This window comes from Strix uralensis, chromosome 4 (assembly GCF_047716275.1).
Source record: "Strix uralensis isolate ZFMK-TIS-50842 chromosome 4, bStrUra1, whole genome shotgun sequence".
Classification (NCBI taxonomy): domain Eukaryota; kingdom Metazoa; phylum Chordata; class Aves; order Strigiformes; family Strigidae; genus Strix; species Strix uralensis.
In genome coordinates this window covers 36,397,005-36,415,444 of record NC_133975.1, presented here as the reverse complement: position 1 = coordinate 36,415,444, position 18,440 = coordinate 36,397,005, and the positions used below count along the sequence as shown (strand labels likewise).

The following is an 18,440-nucleotide window of genomic DNA, read 5'->3' as shown; positions in this document are numbered from 1 at the left end:
TACCATTGACGTTGTGCTCAGGTTCCAAATGCATCCTAAGGAATCACCACCCCTTTTTTCCCAGGTCTCACAGATATCATTCCCTTAGTCTATGAGCCATCCTACCACAATGTCTGCTGAGTTCATTTAGTCCATAACTTCGGGTTCCATCTGTTATGACAGTCTATAAGGCTGGAGGAATGAGGTGGAGTTGGCTCAGTTGGTTGAGCAGGAGGCTTTGGATGTGGCATGGGAATGTTGCAAGGCACCAAGTGCAATAACAGGGTTATTTGACAGTTCAGTTCATTGGCTATTCTCACCTAAAATCAAATCTCCCTGAGGCACACATTGGACTTCTCCATCCTTCTGCATTACCTACCAAGTGCACTCAGGTCCTTGGGCAAAAGTAATCCCATGCATGAGTTTACCTTTACCCAATGCAGGAGTAACCCGGACGGTCTTCCCCAACATATTCCTAATGCGCACTACGGGGGCTTTATCCCCATCCACGGTATGTAGGAGGTTTGACTAAGCAGGGCCAGCTTGCTTGGCAGATCCTCTGGTATTGTGGCTTTTGCTAAATGCACGTCCCAGTGTTTGAAAGTTCCACCACCCATTGCTCTCAGTGTAGTTTTCAGCAATCCATCGTATCGCTCAGTTTTCCCAGAGGCTGGTGCATGGTAGGGAATGTGATATATCCACTCAACTGGTTCTTTGGCCCAGGCATCTATGAGGTTGTTTCAGAAATGTGTCCCATTATCTGACTCAATTCTTTCTGGCATGCCATGCCACCATAAGACTTTCTCCTCAAGGCCTAAAATGGTGTTCCGGGCAGTGACATGGGACACGGCATAAGTTTCCAACCAACCAGTGGCTGCTTCCACCATTGTAAGCACATAGTGTTTGCCATGCTGAGATTGTGGGAGCGTAATATAATCAATCTGCCAGGCCTCTCCATATTTATATTTTGACCATCGTCCTCCATACCAAATGGGCTTTAACCGTTTGGCTTGCTTGATCGTAGCACATGTCTCACATTCATGGATTACCTGTGCAATAACATCCATGGTTAAGTCCACCCCTCGGTCACGAGCCCATCTATATGTTGCATCTCTTCCCTGATGGCCTGAGGACTCATGGGCCCAGCGAGCCAGAAAATGTTCACCCTTATGTTGCCAGTCCAGATCTACTTAAGCCACCTTGATCTTGGCAGCCTGATCTGTCTGTTGGTTGTTCTGATTTTCTTCAGTGGCCCGGCTCTTGGGTACATGAGCGTCTACATGGCGTACTTTCACAACCAGATTCTCTACTCGAGAAGCAATATCTTGCCATAATTCAGCAGCCCAGACAGGTTTGCCTCTGCGCTGCCAGTTGCTCCATTTCCACTGCTGTAACCACCCCCACAGCGCATTTACCACCATCCATGAGTCAGTATAGAGGTAGAGCACCGGCCACTTTTCTCGCTCAGCGATATCCAAGGCCAGCTGGATGGCTTTCACCTCTGCGAACTGACTCGATTCACCTTCTCCTTCAGCAGCTTCAGCAACCCGTCGTGTGGGGCTCCATACAGCTGCTTTCCACCTTTGATGTTTCCCCACAATGCGACGGGACCCGTCAGTAAACAGGGCGTATCGCTTCTTGTTATCCAGTAGTTTATTATATGGCGGGGCCTCTTGAGCACGTGCTACCTCTTCCTCTGGCACCATTCCAAAATCTTTGCCTTCTGGCCAATTTGTAATCACTTCCAATATTCCTGGATGGCTGGGGCTCCCTGTTCGAGCCCGTTGTGTGATTAATGCGACCCATTTACTCCACATGGCATCAGTTGCATGGTGTGTGGAGGGGACACTCCCTTTGAACATCCAGCCCAGCACTGGCAGTCGGGGAGCCAGGAGGAGCTGTGCTTCAGTCCCAATCACCTCTGAAGCAGCTCGGACCCCTTCGTATGCTGCCAGTATCTCCTTTTTGGTTGGAGTATAGCAGTCTTCTGATCATCTGTATCCCCGACTCCAAAATCCCAGGGGTCAACCCTGAGTCTCCTCTGGTGCTCTCTGCCAGAGACTCCAGGTAGGGCCATTCTTCCCGGCTTCAGTGTAGAGCACATTTTTAACATCTTGCCCTGTCCAAACTGGCCTGAGAGCTACTGCATGAACTATTTCCTGCTTAATTTGTTCAAAAGCCTGTTGCTGCTCTGGGCCCCATACAAAATCATTCTCTTTCTGAGTCACTTGATAGAGATGGCTGACAATCTGACTGTAATTTGGAATGTGCAGTTTCCAGAAACCCACAACACCCAAGAAAGCTTGCGTTTCCTTTCTGTTAGTTGGTGGGGACGTAGCTGTTATTTTATTAATCACCTCCATTGGAATCTGCCGACGTCCATCTTGCCATTTTACTCCTAAAAACTGGATCTCTTGTGCAGGTCTCTTGACTTTACTATGATTTATGGCAAAACTGGCTCTCAGAAGGATTTGGATTATTTTCTCCCCTTTCTCAAAAACTTCTTCTGCTGTATTACCCCATATAATGATGTCATCAATGTACTGTAAGTGTTCTGGGGCTTTACCCTGTTCCAGTGCAGTCTGGATCAGTCCCTGGCAAATGGTGGGGCTGTGTTTCCACCCCTGGGGTAGTCAATTCCAGGTGTATTGGACACCCCTCCAGGTAAAAGCAAACTGTGGCCTGCACTCTGCTGCCAGAGGGATGGAGAAAAATGCGTTGGCAATATCAATTGTGGCGTACCACTTGGCTGCCTTCAACTCTAGTTCATACTGAAGTTCTAACATGTCTGGCACGGCAGCACTCAGCGGTGGCGTGACTTCATTCAGGCCATGGTAATCTACTGTCAATCTCCACTCTGCATTACACTTTCACACTGGCCACATGGGGCTGTTAAAAGGGGAGCGCGTCTTGCTGATGACTCCTTGGCTCTCCAGTTGATGAATCAGTTTATGGATAGGGATTACAGAGTCTCAGTTGGTGCGATACTGCCATCGGTGCATGGTTGTAGTGGCAGTTGGCACCCGTTGTCCTTCAACCCTCAGCAATCCCACAACAGAAGGATCCTCTGATAGACCAGGTTACAGAGACAGCTGTTTAATTCCTTCTGTTTCTAAGGCAGCTATACCAAAAGCCCACTGATACCCTTTCAGGTCCTTAAAATACCATCTTCTGAGATAATCTATGCCAAGAATACATGGAGTGTCCGGGCCAGTCACAATGGGGTGTTTTTCACACTCTTTTCCACTTAGGCTCACCTCAGCCTCCAATACAGTCAACTGTTGAGATCCCCCTGTCACTCCTGAAATACAAACGGGTTCTGCTCCTTTAAAATTTGATGGCATTAGGGTGCACTGAGCACCAGTGTCCACTACAGCCTTATACTGCTGGGGGTCAGATGTGCCAGGCCATCGAATCCACACGGTCCAGTAAACTCAGTTGTCCCTGTCCTCTGCCTGGCTGGAGGCAGGATCCCTCCAATGTTGGTCATAATACCTGCTAACGACAAATGGGTTAGTGTGGTGTGCATGGGTTTCAGCCTCATCTTGATCACTCGCTTCTCGTGAATACAAGTCAGAAGTTCTTCTCATAGGATCATGAGCAAAGTCAAACTTTCTGCTCTGTTTGGGCACTTGATTACTGGAAACCAGAGCAGGATTTCTCCCAAAAGAACTGTATTTTGTACTTGTTCTTCCTTCCAGCTCACATACCCGCTCTTCTAGGAGGTAGGCAGGTTTTCCATCCCATTTCTTCATGTCTTCTCCACAGTCACGCAGGCAATGCCACAGCTTCCCCCGTGGTGTGTACCAGTTCCCTCGAGTAGAGAAACGACTGCTCCTAATAGCCGAGATTCTAGTCTGTGCAGGTGGGGAGTAGGACATGTTCTCTTTAAATTGCTGGACATCTTGAGATAATTTGTTCACAGCCACGATGATGGGGGAAGAGACACTTTCTTCATATTGTCGTAGTCGGTGAGCCAGTTCATTCACTGTTGGTCCCTCTTCGTCTTTCCAGTCCCTTAGTGCTAATGCACTGGCACATGATGATGGTGTGCTCCATACAAACTTCCTCCACATGGGCCGGGTGCATTGGACCTCATCTGGATTTGTGGGTAGCTGTGCATTATCTGGGTCATAGTAAACTGCCTCCTGCACGGCTAGCTCCCTCAAGTATTGAATGCCTCTCCCCATAGTGGTCCCCTTACTTGGTCGACATGCAAAGTCTTCCTTGAAGGGATACCTCTCCCTCACACTTGACAGAAGTCGCCTCCAGAGACTGAGATTTTGTGTCTCCTTTCCAATGGCTTTGTCAATGCCCCCTTGCCTAGACAGGGATCCCAGCTGCCTCGCCTTCCTGCCCTCTAGTTCCATGACACTGGCCCCGCTATCCCAGCACCGGAGCAGCCAGGTAACGAGTTGTTCATCTGGATGGTGGCTGAAATCTTTTCTTATGTCTCGCAACTCAGGTATAAGGATTGGTTGACTATCACTGGCTCTGCCTCCTCCTCCTGTTCTTGTGATGGGCCTGGTTCATTGTCACCCTGTACGCCATGAGGGGATTTTCTTGTGTATTTCTTCTTCTGTATGGGAGCAACTGACACCATCATGGGTTGGTTCTCTGGTTCAGCTGCAGCGCCTGTCCTCGGGCTTTTAGTGGCTGCAGTTTCTGTTACTTGGTTACCAGAGCCCTTCTCTGCCTCTTGAGGGTGCTGAACAGTGTTTAATAGCACTCGGTAAGCGTGGGCTATGCCCCAGCATGTTGCAGTGAGCTGTGCCTCTCTGGAATTACCCGGGTGACAACATACTTTTTCCAAATATTTCACTAGTTCTTCAGGATTCTGCACCTGTGCAGGAGTGAAGTTCCAATACACTGGAGGTGCCCACGTTGTAGGTACTTGCCCATGCTACTCCACACCCCCAGCCACTCATAATTCTCCAACCTGGGGGTAGGTTTCCAGGTGATACTCTTAAATAGTTGCTTAACCCTGAACAAAACCAGAACCACATTCAGGAACACACTAGCTCCTAACAGCATGGCAACCATGTTTATGTGAACATTCCAAAGATACTTGAACTCCCCAAATTTCCCAAACACAACTGTAAATAGCCCCAGGGCTGATGACTGCACGCTATCATAGATGAGCATCACATAGTACAACAGAAACAAAACCTTAACCCAACTCTCACGGAAGGTGAGCATGGGAAACACATATTGCAAATGAGGTGATAAGATCTTAAGGAGCCAAGCAATCCACATTTTACCCATTTTGTTGTTATCTCAAAAAAAAACCCTCAGTGCCCCACACTGGGCACCAAAAACTGTTGAGGTTTGAACTCAGCCGGCAGCCAGACGCCACGTGGCCAGCCGTTCACCTCCCCCCTCCCCGGTGAAATAGGGGAGGGACAAAAAGAGAATTCGTGGGTTGAATAAAGAATTTACTAAATATAACAAGAGAACAACAGTAACAATAGTGAGTCCAAAAACAAACGGGTAAAATGCAGCAGTGGCTTACCGAGCGCGGTGACCGCCCCCACAGCAACACGCGACCGGACCGGACACAGCGCGCGCCAGAGAGAGCCCGCGCCCACCTGTATCCCTGGGCATGACATCACATGGGATGAAATACCCCAATGACTGATCGGCACCGGCCCTCTCGCTGGGCTCCCTCTCAACCCAGGGAAAGATAACTCCATCCTGGTCAAAACCAGGACAGACAATAACTGAAGCTTTGATTTCTGGATTATACTGAAATTTATTATAGTGTGAGGTAGGGAGAACCACACAAACATAATACAATATGGAACAAATGTCATCTAAAACTTGAGCTAAGATCATTCTGATTTTCTCAGTAATTTTTAACTGTAGTTTAATTTAAATTGCATTCAAAATCAGGTAAAAAACCTTCCAGCTTTTGGTAAGAATGACAGCTGAGATGTAAACATTAAAAGATGTTAATAATTAAAAGACTAAAGTTACTTTCCAGAGCAAATAAGACCTCTATAACTTATTTAAGGTGATCTCTGCATAGGGTTTCAAAACATTTATTTTTTCTAAAAAGAAAGTTCTTTGCTATGTGGACAAATATTGAAGTATTTCTTCTGAGTTACTACTTATTACTACTATTATTCTCACTGTTAAATACTGTTATATTCATAAGCTCCAGTTTGGATCTGAATAACATGCTGTATAAACACAAAGGTAGAATCTCTCCTTAAGTGAGATTACAAATCTAGGATAAGTGATCTAGAAAGAATATGCTCACTGTAAAAACCAGTAACATAAATCTGACCACTAGAAACGACAGAACTGGGTTCCTGATACTTCTCTGAAGTCATACTTGGCTTAACTTGTAAAGCACTGTGGTGGGACTAAGCATTATGAGTTGTATCCTATTAGTAGTGTTTGTGTGCAGTTCTTATTCCTCTTGATTTCAACAGAAATTTTGAAGGCAACAACTGTTGAAAACAACATTTGGTTGTAATGTTGTCAAACAGGGTTGAGGCAACTCTGCTGTTTCACCAAGAGACCATAGGAACTGGCCTGTAATTAAAGTAATTTAGTTTCTGGCCTATTTCAAGGCTTTCTGGTGATCTTGGACAGTTCAACATGGCATAGTTTCATCCCACAAACTCTGATAGGCCTTTCATTTTGGGGGAAATCTCAAAGTAAGCACATGTCTAGGAAAGAAGTAAACTCAAGGTTTTGGTTGCAACTACTTCTCTGTTTTCTTCCAATTTATTTTGAAAGGAAATAGACTACTGGACTAAATCATGAAACCACGACGATTGTTCTACTTCACTGTTGTAGTCACTTGTGCATTTAAACTTGCTAGTCTTTGCATCTGTTCAGAATGGAAGCAATGCAAGACTTGGATAACACTCTAAGAGTTATGTGCTGTAAAAGTGATGCATCTTTGCAAGATTTTAAAGTCACTTTTTTAATATTCTGTCACCACATTAGAGGCAAAGCTGAGGCAGTTTCTCTGCTGCTGCTGCAATTCTTACCTGATGGATACTGCTAAATTGTTCCTGCCAGAACTCAATTAGTCCCAAACCTCTGAAACTGCTGTGTGATTTTGTAATGTGCTACACTGTTCTGTATGACAAATATTTTGTTTTATAATAATGGGAAACCAAAAGAATAGATTTGTTCTTTTTCTCACCCTTATCCTTCCATTGCTGCACTGTATCATGGACTTTCAGGTTGTTGAAACTGATGCTCAAGTTCTGGCAACATAAAACTCTGCTTCAGTGACTTATGCTATGGATGATAGAGGGGATCTAGAAATAAAAGCTCCAAAAATTACCTTAGTGCTATGCTAAAAAAAGGGCTACTTGTCATGCAGTCATTTTCAGCTCATCCAGTACAATCTTCAAACACATTAGAGGAGACATGATCTCCTCTATTCATCTGCATCTCATTTACAGTAGAGAATGACATGCATGCAACCCACAGCGTGTGCACTACAGTAGGAGGGAGAAAGTGGCATAAGGAAAGTATCAATGGCAATACGTCCACCTGCTATGAATTACTAGAGTGTTTATTCTCTGTAAATTAACATGTCCTCCTGTAACATTCATCTGCAATTTCCAGCCTGTGTATGAGAGATCTTCACACAATCTGGGAATTAAGCTGTTACCAATAGGAGCAAGGTGAGGTAGCGGGAGGTAGCCCGTGTTCCCAAGGAACAGGGATGCGTGCATCAGTGATGTCGGGAGGATGGCACTCTCAGTGGGGCAGGTCTGCTGTAGCAACAGCCTGTTGGAAGATGACTACCAACATTAACTGATCATGTGCCCAGTGTCTTCCATGTTAAGTGTTCCCACCAGTGAATGTTTGCCTCACTCATACAATGATGCATCCCTTTCCCAGGTGGCTTTCTGTGCAGTGGGGCTCCACATACGCTTTTTTCCATGATGGGAGAGTACAGAAGACTGTGGAATACAATCCAGTTTTATCACAGCATCTGATTTTTATTTGCTAGATTTGCTAAAACCAACATGTTTTGCTGCAAACAAATGTGAATTTATTTCTTATAAGTTTCATTTTGCTAGCAAAACACAGGTTTTAAGGTTTGGGGTTTTTTAAAATCATCTGCCATTGCATTATTTTTAGTGATAAACAAACTATGTTTGACACTTTAAAATAAAAATTGATTTGTGGATTTGAATGTGAAGAACAGAAACAGATAATTTCTGACCGAAGTATTTTAAGTACTGTAACCTAGCTCATAAAGTTAATGGACTTATTAAACATTAGAGAGAAGGGGTACCATGAAACAAAACCATACCATCTGCTCTAGGAAAGGAGTAAAGAATCAAATCTCCTTTCTACAGGCAGATTAGATAGAAGCCTGTGTTTTGGAGCCAGTTGTTATGGAGGTGTGCTGATGATCATCAGATATTCTCAGACAAACAATAAACCTGCTATTAGCACTTAGGAAATGATCTGGTTTTTATTTCTCAATATTTGAATGTGTATGGGGGTCATGATGAGTGCATTACTGTTCACCTATTCTGTCTAAACAAAATATCATGGTATTTGTTTTTAAAAAATATATTCTGAAGGTGGTACTTATTCCTGAGTCTTTCCTGTTCATACAGTGCATATTTTCAAGATTTTCTTTATGTCCTCTGAAAGCTGAAAACTACTTTATGACAATTCTCCTACCACTATCCAACCTCAATGATTTTAAGATAAATATCTAATATTATGAGGTCTGTCTGAAATAAAACCATAGAAGCCAGCAGCAGAGTTGCTCACACCAGCAGCTAGTATAATCACAGTTCTCCTCACATTTCTACACAACAGAGAAGCAAAGGCCTCAGGTCCATGTGGTTCTCTACACTACCCACAAAACACACACTGAGCCTGTTCTGGAAAATGTCAGTCTTATTTCAAAACTGGCCACAACTATCAACCTCATCTTTGTTAACCAGTCACCGCCACGGTCTGGTACCAGCAGAGGATGGAAACTTGGGCTCATAGGTGATCTGTTGGAACTGCTGCATGAGGTGATATGAACATTGCAGATTGTCATTGCAGGGTTTCTTGTGCAGGTGCCAACCCCTTCCATTAGAGGCTGGGCGGAGACCATCTGTCACATGATACTGGCCGAACAGCCATGAGGCACTGATTACTTTCCACCACTTGTAATGGCTCCAGGGCTATACAGACTATGATGTAAATCCCAAGGGTGGTGCAGATCACCACTGCCTCCTATGGAAGGCAATGGGCAAATCACACAATTGAAACCAAACCAGAGAACTTCTTTATCCACAGCATTCCCCAGGCCATAAATAGTGTGTCAGTGATCAGCCAAAGACTGCAAGAAGCGCGTGCCTTGCCAAAACTGACTGCTGGTTTACTATATGGCTGTTGCTTTCCATCCTTTAAGATACTCTTATCACCTTGAATGTAACTTGCCCTTTTGCCTTTTCTTTGATGCCACCTTTGAAGTTTTTTCTATATGAAAGATACTCTATGTTGCACGTTCTACAATACTAATTTTTACCACAGGTATATGTTATTATATGTAGACTGTGTGGAGTTTATACCTTCTACCCACAGGTAGAGCTGCACTGATGTGGCACATAGGGGAAAGGTGAAAGCAAACAGTGGATATGGTTGTTTTTTACAGCCAAGAGTCGGTACCGCTGTCTGTAGCTGTCCTACCAGCTGGTGGGCATTTATTGACCCATGATCCCTTCAAGCCACTTCCAGATGGCCCAGCAGAACACAGCTCCCCCAGTCCCCCATCTCCAAAGCTAATTAGGCTTCTTCCAGAATATTCAACACTGCCCTATATGGATAAAGGCTGTCTGACAAAAATAATTCAATATTGGAGACAACCACCCAAACCACCAAACACAGAACTTGTTGAATACTTTGATTCAGTTCTACTCAAAAAACCATATATATATTTACAATTAAGACAATGTTTTTAGCTGTTTGCATGCATCAAGGCTTTAACGGTAAATGAAAATGAAGTTAGGAAAAGTGGGCAAAAGTTGTAAATCAGGCTTATTTGCATAATGGTTCTAATACTTTAGTAAGTTATTTTGAATATTCTACCCCCCCAATACTTAATTTGTTATAGTCTGTGAAAATGATTTATCATAATTAAAGATTTTAGAAGTTTCAAAATAAAACATAAATGTCTCTGTAAATTAAACAAAGAGAAAACCAGTATTACTTAATAATTGTTTTACCCAGACCTACTGAACATGATAATACTTCAAATAATCATGCTAGGGCTTTTAAATTGTCTTCCTCAATATATAAAATACTATCAAATATTAGTGAAGGCCTAGAAGCTTATTGCCTTGGAGAACTAGGTGCAAATTTCACAACCATGAGGTTCTTCCAGATTTTTAGAGCTTAAAACCAAACCAGAGTAACTTGCAAACAATAAACAATTTAAGGCCACAATTTACATTTAATTTTTGGAGAGACTACAGAAGATGAGAGTGAATCCCAAATATGAATGAAGTAAAGCCACCATTAGAGGATTCACTGACTTTTGCCCTAACACTCTAAAAATGTGAGGGAGGGGAGGAAGGAATGAAAGCCTGAATCTCTCCCACTCAGAGTAGGGCAACAACAGCCCACTACCTGATCTTGATGCATTTTATTTGGAGTGATGACAGTGACTGTCAATCCTGCAGTTATAAATTTACAACAGGATTATTAATTGCTGATTTACCTGATTAGCAACCTTAGTCATAAATACTTAACTGGACAAATGATAGCTTAGCCACAAAGGCTTTCTTTCTTTACTTGAGATATAGAATTTGCAGTTGGATATTCTAATTAAAAAATACTATTGTGATGATGTATTAATTGTGTCTGAAAGCAATGTACTTGCCCAACTCTGAAGAAGTGGGAATTTGTCAAAGAGAGATGTATGGGCTGTTGTGTAATTCTGTTTGTTAATCTCTGAGAAGTTTTGGGGATAAGGACTCACAGTTCCTAGGATAATAAGATCAACATCCAAATGCACTAGTGATCTGGAAAGATATGAAGACAAAGATACAATGATTGTGAATTAGAAATGTCTCATAGCTATCAGAAGGAAACCACTAATTTTTAACAAACTTAAGACATAAATGGCGAGCACTCCAACCCTTCTTCCCAAGAGAATCATCTGAACAAGAATCATTCATTTACCTCATTGGAAACACCAGAAGAACTGTCTTGAACATAGTCCAAAAGCTTTTTAGGTGGCTGCATCATAAAAGCAGAAGTGTAGAGATGAAATGGAGTAGAATCAATGGCAGCAAGGAATGAAACATGTGGAGAAGGTGACACAGTTAGAAACTAAGTGTTGACAATGTCAGGTACAGAGTGACACATAGGGGTAGAATGGAAGGAAGAATGTGTTACAATATTTTTTAAATTATAAGCATCTTAATAAAATGTTAGTAACTTTAGGTGGTAAAATTTACAACTGAAATGGTTGAATCATTACTAATAGTTTTTAATACTGATGAGACAGAAGAATGTAAAGCATCACAGTTATATTCTGCTAGGGAAATCTCAATATATTTTATCTTACAGGAGACACTATTCTCAGGCTATCATTATCAGTAAAATATTGTTGACATATTGTTCATCAGAAGAATGTATCTGGACTGTTTCTGCCCACCTAGAGGGAGGAATGACAAAACAGCTTGAATGGGTAGATAAAAGGAGATAAAAGGTAATCAGTGAAAATGTGACATGTTATAGACCACTGGACAACAAATTAAACCCAGATATATTTAACTTTTTTTTTTTTTTTTTAATTTTCAAGTGGTATTGAGTGGGTAATTTTTTGAAATGTTGTGATTGAAAAAATTAGTTTTAAAAGAATGTATGTGGTTTGCTTTCTCTTCTGCTCTCACTAAAGTCGTTGGGAGTTCTGATTTTGGCTTATGGCTAGCTACAAAAAGGGACTAAGGTACCTGGTTCCCAGAGTGCCCTCCAGGGCCGCCCTGTGGCAAGTGCTCAGGCTCCTCATCTAGCCCAGCATATCAGTAATTAGCACGCTGCAGGGGGCTCCAGAGAATTGCTAGCTAACAGGGAAAGATAAGAATGGGGATGTTTTAAACCCTGATACTCTCAAGTTCAAATGCCATGTCTATTTGGGATTTCCTGCCTGTGGGCAGGTGCTTTTGCTTTTTTTTCCCTCAAGGTGCTCAGGATCCTGGGGAGCTATGAGAATACTTAACTGGACTGAGGGAATGCTTGGGTTTACTTCCTTCCTTTTTCTGAGGGGATCTGAACTCCCATCTTCCCCCTGTCTGGAAAGTACTCTAACCACCGTGTTAACATTCTTCTGGGATGAAGATGCGTGTTATCCTTTTTCTTAAAGATGTTAGAGTGTACAGGGAAGAATTTGAGCTCCATGGAGACAGAGAGGGTGTGTGCAAAAGCAAGAGCAGGTGCATGTCCAACCTAGCTGTTAAGGCACTGTGCAGGGAGGAAATGAGACCTAGTTCTCAGTCTTGCTTCAAGGACAATGTTACTGTTTTATCCTTGTATAAAATATACAAACAGTTTTTGGTGCTTAAATGCAATTAAGACTGTGGTATTTGCAGAAGAATTGTGAGTGCCTAGGCAACCAAAGGTGAAAAACAGATATCTTTGATGTTTAGGTGTTTCGACCAAATATAGCTTTTCAGGTTTTTAATTTTAAGTGTAAATGCTTGCAGTAGGACTAAGGTAGCACCCTTTTTCTGGACCTGGCTATTTGTGAAAATCAGAGCAGAACTGAAGTCTGTCCATTCAAGCAGGTGTCCAGCTTGAAAACAGAGCAAACATGTATCTCTGTGTTCAGGTACAAAATACGTATTCTGCATGTATGCATATAAGAGAGGAAAAAAAAGGAAAAAAATAATAGTATTTACTGCCATAAGCAATTTGTATATGGCTGCGTGCATTTAAATTTAGATACGTTCCTTCAAGTAAAATACATGACTTGTAACTTAGCATCCCTAATGCAAACTGACATATTCTTCTGTTCTGAAAGATTGTTCAAAAATAATCCAGCCAAATGCAAAAGATTTAAAGAGACTAGTAAACATACCTACTTAACATTCAATTTGTCTTGTTCTTAAATATTTACATACTACTATTTGTCTAATACGTAGTCCGTATTAAAGCTATTAAAGCCACTACTCAGGCAATTTAAGGGTCCACTTGAAAAATAATAGTTATAGGCATGAGATGACTTTATTGACCTTTCTCCAAAAAAAAAAAAAAAAATTAACTTTACTGGCATATGTTTGCTGAATTTGGTAATTTGTAAATTCCTCATTATAAAAATATTTTCCCTAACGTTTTAATATTAATATTCTGTCCTCACTTACCGGACATCCAAACTCCAGTTCTGAAAAGAATTTATACCAGGGTTCGTTTTCTAAATCTATGTCATCTGGGTTTATGCGGTCAGTCTGGAGCAGTTGTGAAGGAAAAGGGAAGGAAAAGGCACACGCTGAGCAAAGTGCTAGAAATGCCATGTCACTTTAACAAGAAACACACGCAAACACAAAACAAATATGGGGAAAGGAATGGAATAAAATCAGAGTGAAGATGGTATTTTAAGACAGGATATTCTTGTTCAAGAGCTGTCATTGACTAGTACTTTAATACTTTTCTTTTTGTTACTGTTCTTCCAATGACTGGAAGATGTTAAACATTTTAAAATTACTCTTTTAAAGCTAAGAGGGCTCTTTGACCACTTTTGTAAACATCACTGCATTACTGAAGTACATTTACTGCTATTAAAGATTCCTTGTTAAGAAGACGGTTTAAATGATTGTCATCTTCAGCATAGGCAAGAAATTGCCCATCTCGTCAGCAATAAAGACATAATGTTATCAGTATTGCTTTTGGTCACTCCTTGTCTTCTCACAAAGCATGTTAATTCTGGATCTGCATCATGCAGGCATGACTCTATTAGAAAGCCACTTCAGCATATGAAATGGTACTGGTATATTTTAAATCCTATGGTCAAAAAATAGGGAACAAAAAATTATACATTCCATAATATTCATTTTAGCAGTATTTTGTAATGCTTTATCTCCCACAGCCTTGTTGACATAATGGAGCATTTTTTTTCCACAGCGAAATACATTATTTTCGTCTGAAAATTCTCACAGTAGCAGTAGAAGATAGCATTAAGAAATTCTTCAATGAACAGAAGAATAATTGACAGGTTTATTCAAGTAGCTTGAAAACAGACAGTGCAAAACAGTAGAGCTCCCAATGGGGTATCTAATCAACTGTAAACTTGGCTGCATTATTTTCTAAATAGCTCCAGTTCCTTTGCAGGATCTGATGTAAGCTGTCATGCAGTGCAGAATTACAGTGAACTGTTGGTTTAAAGATCTCTGAAACAGAGAAAGCCTCTTGTTAAAGATATTTCTGAATTTAAAATTTGTTTCTCCACAACTGTAATTATCAGAACTTAAACACTAATGTGTGTGACCTAGAAGATGACAGGGTCCTGCATAAAGAATGATACTGGTGATTAAGTATGTAACACTTTTTTTTCCTCCTGAGTCAAGCTGTCACCAATACACCAGAGCAATCACATACAGCTATTTCTGTTTTCTGCAAGAGATAACACTGTGCTCTTTACCATTTCAGGTAATTAAACATCTTACAGCACTTTTCTTGCTGCCTTTGATGTTACTGGAACAGACTGTCAACTTTGCTCTATTGAAGGTCAAAACCCCTTTTGAACTACCTTGGTGTTCACATATCTATGAGCTGTTCATGCAGTATCTGGACACCAACTGTTGCTTTATAGATTTATCTTCACAATGTCCCTTTCAAGTAAGGGAAGTATTATTCCTGTGAACAGAGTGAAAAGTGAATGCCAGTGATGAACAACTTGCTGTGCTCCACAGCAGGGTTAGGAAGCGAAGCTGCTCTGGAGTTTTGCCCTTGCATTTCCACCATCCACAGCCATAATCCAGCACTACTAATGACAACTGCTTCAACTCAACTATACATACCCAAGTCTTTAGTAGAAAAGCACCACTGAAATTAGTTTCATGAACTGACCAGTCAAGACTTGTGACCTTACTAGAAACTACAACCAATTTAAGAAAAAACATGTGATGCTCTTCTACAGAGAGATGAAGGCATGAGGGCAAAAAATGATTCACAATGAAGAAGATAACTTCGTTATATATCAACTTGATTCCCATTACAAAGAATGCTTGGCATATTCAGAGTTTTTTGCTTATCTTAAAAAAAAAATCCACAATTTAGATTTGGATAATTTGAGAAGAGAGTACTAAACAATTGCTTTTTCATAATTTCTTCAAACTAAGTTACAGTATCCTGAAATCTTTATAGCATGCTTTCATCTTTATATTATCGCAATGAATTAATTTTCACAGAAATGTTAGTATCAACAATTGGGTGCATCTACATAAATAAATCAATCCCTTGAAATGCATATGGCGTTGAAACTGTGGGGCTGTTAGCACTACAAACCCAGGCCTACTGGCATTACTTGCTTGGGTAGTAAGCATCAGCCTTGAACCTCAAGGTCCCCTGAATAGCAGCAGCCCCACACCTACACACTGACCAGTGTCCCTTCTTACAGGAAGCCATAACACACTGTCAGACCAGCTGGGCTTCCACCCAGCTACCCAAGGAGATAAAAATGAGAATGGGAGTTGGCTCCCCTTTTATCTTCAAATACTCTTGTAATTAGCTGAAAGTTTAAAAACCTCCGCAATTCTGCTTGTAAATAAAAAGCTAGAAATAGTGTATTTTATGCAGTTTCTAAGTTTTTGAGTTCTCCTCATGTAGTAGTGTGCAAATAAAATGAGAGCCTAAGAAAGTGTGTAAAGCTAACTCCACGCATACAAGTCCTACTTTTATTCAGGGATTGAACCGCAGAGGGCAGCAAACAAAAAGAAACTGAGCACTACTGTCTGCAAGTCCACTGTTGCCTCGCAGTTCTAGCAAGGACTCTGCATTCCCTGTGCTACCAAGATCAATACACAAGCAATTGACTTCGCTTGGCTTTTGGATTCAGTTTTGCTGATGGACCTTTTTCTAATATCTCCCCTTCCACGAGATTTGAAATGAACAGATAATTTTGACTTGAAATACTGAACTTGGCTTGGTCTCACAAAGATTCTCCCAAACTGTTTGAAGAGAAGATAAAAGCAATAAAGTTAAATTCCCTTTTTATGACTTGTCAGTCAAACCAAGTCATGTTCCTGTACTCTATCCCTCATCTAGTCCTTTAGTAACATTTTCATTACTTGTTGAAAATATCTACTGAAGACCAGTAGGAAACTTCACTCTTTTAGCCATTTGCATCAGATGGTCAACACAGCACTGCAACAACATACTCAAGTATAGAAGAACACCGTAATTTAAAAAAAATACATCTGTAGTGTTGCATGCAGCTTTGCCTGTGCTTGATTTGACATTTTCAAGTTCAGACACCATACTGAAGCCGCTTTGGAACCATGGACTCAGATGTCTGTTGTAAATTTGGCTTTGGTATTTTATTTTATTAGCTCTAAAGAGTTTGCTTTTGCTTTTCCTTTTTTCTTTTTTTTGGACTACTTTTAAATAGCTGTTGCAGCTCCAAGTGCATTACCATATTGACTTAGTCTCTCAGTGTCTTTATGAGAAGACATATTTATTTTAATGTCATATAAAAACATGCCTATATGTAGAATTTCTGATTTCTTTTTAAGACATGCTGTGAAAATTTTTTCAGTTGGCAAAGTGTTACTCAAGTAACTCAGCTAACACTGAGCAGAATATTCTGATAACCAGCTTGAGATTTCACAGGCAACCAAACTTGCATATTCTAAAGAAAATTTCAAATTTTTCACTACAGTAAAAAAACTCCCCCAAACCAACAGATGTACATCATGGTGCAAGCCCAGTCTATTTCTGGTATTTGACAAAACAGTAATGTTTTTTAATTTATTTTGATCATTAAATCCTCTTGCATATAATCTCAGTAGAAAATTTGTATACTGAACATATATAAAAAAATCTAAACCTAAAATTTAACCTGGCAGTTTTCTCTGACTAGCACATGTGTACTTTCATGCTTAGACTAAAACACCTAATGAAAAAAAAGGCATCTATTGCTTGTACCAATTTTACAAAATCTTCCTTTACAGAAACACTAAGAGTTTTCCTTACTTGTTTTACTGCAGAAACAGAGAAATGTACATGTATGAACTACTTCACATATGCAAGGTTGAAACTAGTAAAGAATAAAAATTTAACTTCATATTCATATGAGTAAGATTAAATTACTACACTGGAATTTATTCACTGAAAGTTAACATCCATTTTAGGAAACAAATCTGTGGTTCAGATGATATTAGACAAAAATAAGAGCACTTTATTGAACTGCAGACATTGGAGATGGAAACATCAGAACAACTTACGTACCACCTTATCAGTGCTGTTATTAGAAGAAATGGTAATATTTTATGGGTTTATTGAAATAGAAAAAAAGGCGCTACCACATCACTGCTTGGAAGACAGCTTAATGTCGCTTACTTTTAGATGTTATCTAAAAGGACCAATCTCAAGCCTCTCCCTATTGTTGATGTTTATACTCTTACAAGTTCAAATTACAAAAGAAACATTATTTTCCTGTTTCATGAGTGAAGGCTGCTGCATGATACTGCAGCTTGAAATTACACTCATCTTTTTATATCCATAACAAAGATAATTATCTATCCCTAACCAATCTATCCATTTGATGTTTATTACTAGGTCATTTTTTTTTAAGGTGGTTATTTCTCACACTCTTTTGACCTACTGAATGAGGATCTGCTGAATATTTCCCACTAAAAGTTAGTTTTACATTGAATCTCATTTTATTATATTCTTGCCATGTTTCTAATCTCCACATTAATCATAGCTGGTTCCAATGTAGTGCCTATGTCAGTAAAGGGGATGCTGAGCTTTCAAACCTCATCTGCCCTGTTTATCTATCATATAAGGTAGCTGTAAATAATTTTTTTCCCAGATCATTTTGCTATCAAAACTGCAGTCCTGTAGACATGGAAATGATTAAATTTCAGCAAAAAATTTTAAGATTTGGAGTGCTGGAAAAAATCCCTTTTCCTTTTTTTGTTTTTGGCAAAACTAATAAAGTTTTCTAGTTCAGAAGCTATAAATGTCCATCTTTTACAATATTAACTACCTTTATTTTTATACTCCATATTTTGATTAATATTTTATTTCAGTATTATCAGAATCATTTTTCAGACATTAAAAATAAAATCTTTTGAGATTATCATGATGAAAGACTTAACTCATGCAATACTGACACAGTTGAGAATTTTGAGTTTTCATCTGAATTTAAAACTACTGCACGGTTTTCAGATGTCAGCTTTTCCTACACACAGAGAAAATCTTTCGACCTACTCTGCTGATCATCATTTAAGCAGTCGTGAGTTTTGCTTCCA

General features: G+C 40.3%; 1 protein-coding gene across 13 annotated transcripts in view; it reads right to left on the bottom strand.

Moving 5' to 3' along the window:
* Positions 1-18,440, bottom strand: part of SORBS2 (sorbin and SH3 domain containing 2) — a 175,557-nt gene that overhangs the window by 33,262 nt on the left and 123,855 nt on the right. For 8 of the 13 annotated variants that reach the window (XM_074866354.1, XM_074866358.1, XM_074866355.1 and 5 more), the window contains 2 exons: positions 13,332-13,415; positions 11,149-11,205 (listed from right to left, as the gene is read on the bottom strand). The exons of 4 other annotated variants lie outside the window; for them this stretch is intronic. In XM_074866354.1, the coding sequence (XP_074722455.1) occupies positions 11,149-11,205; positions 13,332-13,415 (141 nt within the window). The remainder of the gene's footprint in view (positions 1-11,148; positions 11,206-13,331; positions 13,416-18,440) is intronic. One more of the 13 variants, XM_074866362.1, reaches the window with a different exon arrangement.